Here is a 4,804-nt window from a genome sequence, read left to right on the forward strand (position 1 = left end):
TTTTTATAAATCTGTAAAAATTAACGGAATAACATTTACAACCGAGTCTTTCTCTAGTAAAAACAGAGAGAACTGTTTTGCAACTCAAGAGGCTGATCATATATACATAAAAGTATTCAAGAAGAATATATGAATTATTTCTGTAATGAAGGCGCATTGGAATTCCAGTGGAACAAAATTCGAATTTATTAAATCACATATCCTGACAAGCTATAGCCATAAAAATAGAAAAATACTTCCATTTCTTGTACATTCTTTTATTCGTAATCAAAATCCTGGTTTTGTTTTTTGGAAAATCATGTTCATAATTTGGCATTTAAGTTTGTCAGCATCTTTGGCCTCTAAAAGTCTCATTTGGCTTGCAACGAAGGCCCCAAATATATCATGCTCGTCACGTACCTCAGCAACTGGCGGCTTTTGCGGGGTTTTTAGACACGATAATGCTTCTCCTAAAAATTCATCGGTTAACGATTGATTATTTTTTTTTCGTTTTTTTCGTTGGTCTAAAGTGGAATATTCTGAATGGGTGGAGGATGTAGTTGATGTGGACGGTGCTGGGGTAGCCGCTTTCGATAGCTTTTCCTTGGGTCCATTATTATCATCTTCATCATCTGCCGGTTCAATAATTTCATCGGCAAAGAAACAAAAAGTTGCTGAACATAATTCGGCTGGATCCACCTCCTTGGTGTTCAAAACCGAACAAAAATATCTTTATAATTTCATAGTTGTTATTATTTTGTTTGTTTTTAATGTTTATCTTACCGCCGAAGAGTTCTCATTAGATTTACGTGGTTTTTCTGGCACTGAGGTTATGTCCAGATTTGACCGACCCTTTCTCGGTTGTAGGGATGTTTTTAAAAATAACAAATCCGTAAAAAAGTCCCACTTGGGTTCATATACGTCATCCGTTCCTGAACCACTTTTTTTGGATGAGACAACCTTTGCAAGCTCTCTTGAGAAATAGGTTCTCAAACCTTCCCATCGAGATTTGATATCCAAAACTGCAAAATTACAACAACCAAATGAAGGCTCCACAATATCATTATCTTGGTCTCAGTAATTGCTTTGGTCATAATCTATTCATGGTTTGGTTAATTGGCTTATCTTTAGAATTATCAAACAAAACCAACAAATAATAAAGATGTTGGATGTTCACAATTGTCCAAAATCAAGTATTTTTCGATGTTTTAATATGATTATTAGTAACAATGAATAAAAATAACCTTCATTCCTTACCTGAACATCCAATCAAGCTTGAAATTTCTTCAAAAGCCTCATCTCTCAGGCCTGTTTTTTTATAGTTGGCATGTTTAGAATTATATATGAAATCTCGATCTTTGATAAATTCAATTAACCTCCGCGTGTCGCTGCTTCCCCAATTAAACTTCTATAATGGTTTTAAAAATGGATGTAGGTATTTTATAAGGTATTAATTAAAATGCACGTACCACGGCTTTCGTTTTCGTTCCCATTCTCGCTAAGCCTTGGTTAAACGTCAATCGAGGCGACCAAGGTGATGGAAAATATATGCCATATAATGTCTATCATGTGACTGTTACGACTTTAAATGCAGCTCTCTGATTGGTTCAAGAGAGTTCCGACTTTGGTCAGATCGACTCCAATCGGGTCGTATACCGATTAAAATCCGGTCCACAGATAGACAAAACTCCGGTCAGGCCCCTTTTTCACACTATCCGACTTGGCAGACCGACTTGTCAGTCCGACCCAGTCAGCTGACAAAAAACGGGTAATCTGAACGCTCCTTAAGTATAAGAAGTACAAGGGGTAGTAACTGTGACAGGCCCTTTCTTCGTAGGAGAAAAACAGAAATGCCGAGGGGATGTGTCAATTATTTGGTATTGAAGTAAATTCAGATTTTTTTTTCGGGAATAAAAAAATAAAGTATGGATGTAAATATTTTATATTTTAGAAGTCAAAACCCTGCCCATCTTGCAGGGTTGGGGAAATCACTTCTTGTTCTGATTTTAATTCCCCTTCATTTAACTGATCCACAGGCAAGATTCCTATTCATTTAACTAATAGCTGTTAAATAAAATGGATTTTGATAATTAACATGAAAACATTACCATTAATCTTTCATAATTTCAAAATAAGTGAGGCTTGGCCATCGCTGATTTTTCTCACTTTCTTGAGTTCCTTTTTTAATGCAAGTTTCCTCTTTTTCTGTTTTGTGATTTCTATTTGGGTCTGTTGGTTGAGCTCTCCACGTGCAAAAACATTGACTGTTGTCAACATATTCTACTACGGATTTACACTTTCTAGAGACCTTTTAATTGGCCATTCTCATTTTCAAGATGTTTAATCTTTACCATTTGTTGAGAAACTGTTTTCTTGTAACTTTCTATCTGAACAAGATAGCTAGGCCGTTCATAGTCTTCGTCATCCAAAGTCAAATTCAAAGAATCAAGAGCACAGTTTTTCGTCATTTTCTTTATTAAATCGCGTTTATTTATAAAATAAGTTTAGATAAACTATGAAGTTTCCGTTATTGCAGTTCCACTGAATCCCCGCAATGAATTATATATTCCGACAAGTTTTGTTGTAGGCCACAAGAGCTCTTTCCTATTTCCAGTTCCTATTTCTAGTTAGTACCCCCTTTTACGAAAGCCGTACCGAATCTAAAGATGTACACAGATAAGAAAAAGGGCGTTACTGTGCGTGGCTGTTACCAGCTCTCTCCTCCCTGCTGTTACTAAAAATTCTTGGAAAGAGTGCAGTTTCAACCAGTTCTAAGAATCCTTTCCGTGACACAAAGGTATTGGTAACCTTGGAGCCTTACTGACGTTCTCTATTCGTAAGATGAAAATGCAGTAACACTATGGTCTTTCGAACGTTACAATAGAGTAACCTCCATGGCTCCTAGCTTAAAAAACTCAAAACCAATATAGTCACCTTGAAATACGGAGAAAATTTATCAGACTTTCCTCTGAATCTTTGTGATCTGTTCTGAGTGACAAAAACTGAGTTATTGTACCTGATAAAATATGGAATACCGTTGCTTTATGTGTCGTTTCTACTCAAAGCGTTTTTCGTGGCTCTTAAGTCATATTAAAAATACTCATGAAAGTCAGAAAGACTTCAATATGGTGTGTGGTTTAGATGGTTGTGGAAGAAGTTTTAGAAGAATTGATACGTTTCGAAAACATGTTGCTAAATATCATAAACAAGTGATTGAACAAGATAAAGGTAGAAACGAATTTTCCTGTCAAGACGAAATAGTAAATACAGAACTACCTGAACAAGGAGAAAGCGTTTACATATGCATAGTGTGAAAATAATCGGGCCGGATTTTGAGGTGTGGAAGGCCGTGGAGCAAGAAAGGAGTGGATACCCCTTTTTGGGGGGGGGTTGTGCGTCGGGTGTAGAGTATTGCTATACAATGCACATTCGCCACTTCGCGCTCGTATGTTAAAATGAAAACAATTTATCTTTGGTTTTTTAATGGTTTAAGTAGGTTTTTGATGCTAGTTTATCTGCTCAGGAATTCGGTGTTGTCTCCACCATTTCTTAGTGTCTTTGCTACGTTTGATATAAACCGATTTAAATTTAATTTAAAATTAAATGATTGAGTTTCGGGTGACCATAAAAATATCGAAAGTTAATGTATTTATTATTATCCATTTTTCGAGTAAAATGGAATAAAGATCGTTTTAAATATAATTTCAAAAGCGTGACTTTTTCCCTTGTAACTGTCCTTTGTATCATGTCTTTGAAAATAATGGAATTGGAATGGTTTAAAAAAGGATTAAATGTATAAAAGCCTTTAAAATAACATCAAAAGTATTGTATCGAAAAGGATTTTAAACAGTTTTAACTGTAAATGTTGTTTTTTGGAACTTTAAAATAAAGGACTTAAGACGGCTTGAAAAAGGTTTAAAAATTAATAAAACCTTTATAAAACCATTAATCTTAAAGGAATAGAAAAGGATTAGATTAATAAAATGCCCCTATTTTAAACCCTTCGGGGTTTATATGTAAAAAGGGTATTGTTTAGAGGGTTTAAAAATATTTTTAGCACCCTTGGGGTTATAAATTGTTAAGCAAAGGGTTTATTTTTTGAAAGTATTCCTTTTTGAGAACTTCAACAAACCCTTATTTTTAACAGTTTATGAAATAGGTATGACAATACCTGGAAGATTGTGGTGTTTAGAAGCCAGTAAGAACAGACTGGTGTCCTTGTGGGATGGACAAAAAGACCAGATCTTTGTGGTGTTCAGAAGCGGGTAAAGAGAGAATGGTGTCCATGTGGCATAGACAAAAGGCCGGATGATGGTGTTGTTTGGAAGCCAGTAAGTACAGACTGGTTTCCATGTGGGATGGACAAAAGACCAAATGATGGTGGTGTTAAGGCTCGTTTTCATAGAAGCTAGAAAATTCGAAAACGCTCACGCTTCGCTTGAAAACGCGCGGCCCAAAAAACCACGCTTACAAACGATGTCGCGCAAGCTTTCTCTTTCCTTTTTAGCTTATTTCTTTTCATAGAAGCTAGAAGTTAAATAAGGGTTTAAATACACTTACCTACTAAACTGACTTGCTTAAGAAACTGCAAATTCTACTTCTTCCCAGGGAGGCTCTATATTTCTTATTTCTTTGAATAGCTTTTCTTTCCTCCCATTTTGAACCCAACTTTATTCCTCTATTTTTTGTTTTAGTTTTTTATAATTGATTGAATTTCGCTGAATTTCCTTAGCTCCACCTCCAATAAAAAGTGATTGGCCATTGACACATCGAGACCGCGTTCTCTCTTCGCTTTAGCGGAAAATATCTATTCAAAGCTTAAATC

At 35.5% G+C, this 4,804-nt stretch overlaps 1 protein-coding gene across 1 annotated transcript; it reads right to left on the minus strand.

Moving 5' to 3' along the window:
* Window positions 1-267: 267 nt before the first annotated feature.
* On the minus strand, window positions 268-1,472 carry LOC149668600 (uncharacterized). Its single transcript, XM_089840772.1, has 4 exons — window positions 1,449-1,472; window positions 1,237-1,387; window positions 763-1,001; window positions 268-681 (listed from the first exon to the last, which is right to left on the minus strand). Exons 1-4 carry the CDS (start codon window positions 1,470-1,472, stop codon window positions 268-270), a joined length of 828 nt encoding a protein of 275 aa, XP_089696898.1.
* Window positions 1,473-4,804: the final 3,332 nt, after the last annotated feature.

This window comes from Phalangium opilio, unplaced genomic scaffold, assembly GCF_054372755.1.
Source record: "Phalangium opilio isolate 3A_F unplaced genomic scaffold, DU_Popi_V2 ptg000055l_1, whole genome shotgun sequence".
Lineage (NCBI taxonomy): Eukaryota > Metazoa > Arthropoda > Arachnida > Opiliones > Phalangiidae > Phalangium > Phalangium opilio.

Coding starts and splice junctions, on each gene's coding strand:
- LOC149668600 (XM_089840772.1), bottom strand. CDS start 1,472: ATGGGAACGAAAACGAAAGCCGTG. Junction 1,388..1,448: donor GAACGAAAACGAAAGCCGTG/GTACGTGCATTT, acceptor AAACCATTATAG/AAGTTTAATTGGGGAAGCAG. Junction 1,002..1,236: donor AAGCTTGATTGGATGTTCAG/GTAAGGAATGAA, acceptor GTAATTTTGCAG/TTTTGGATATCAAATCTCGA.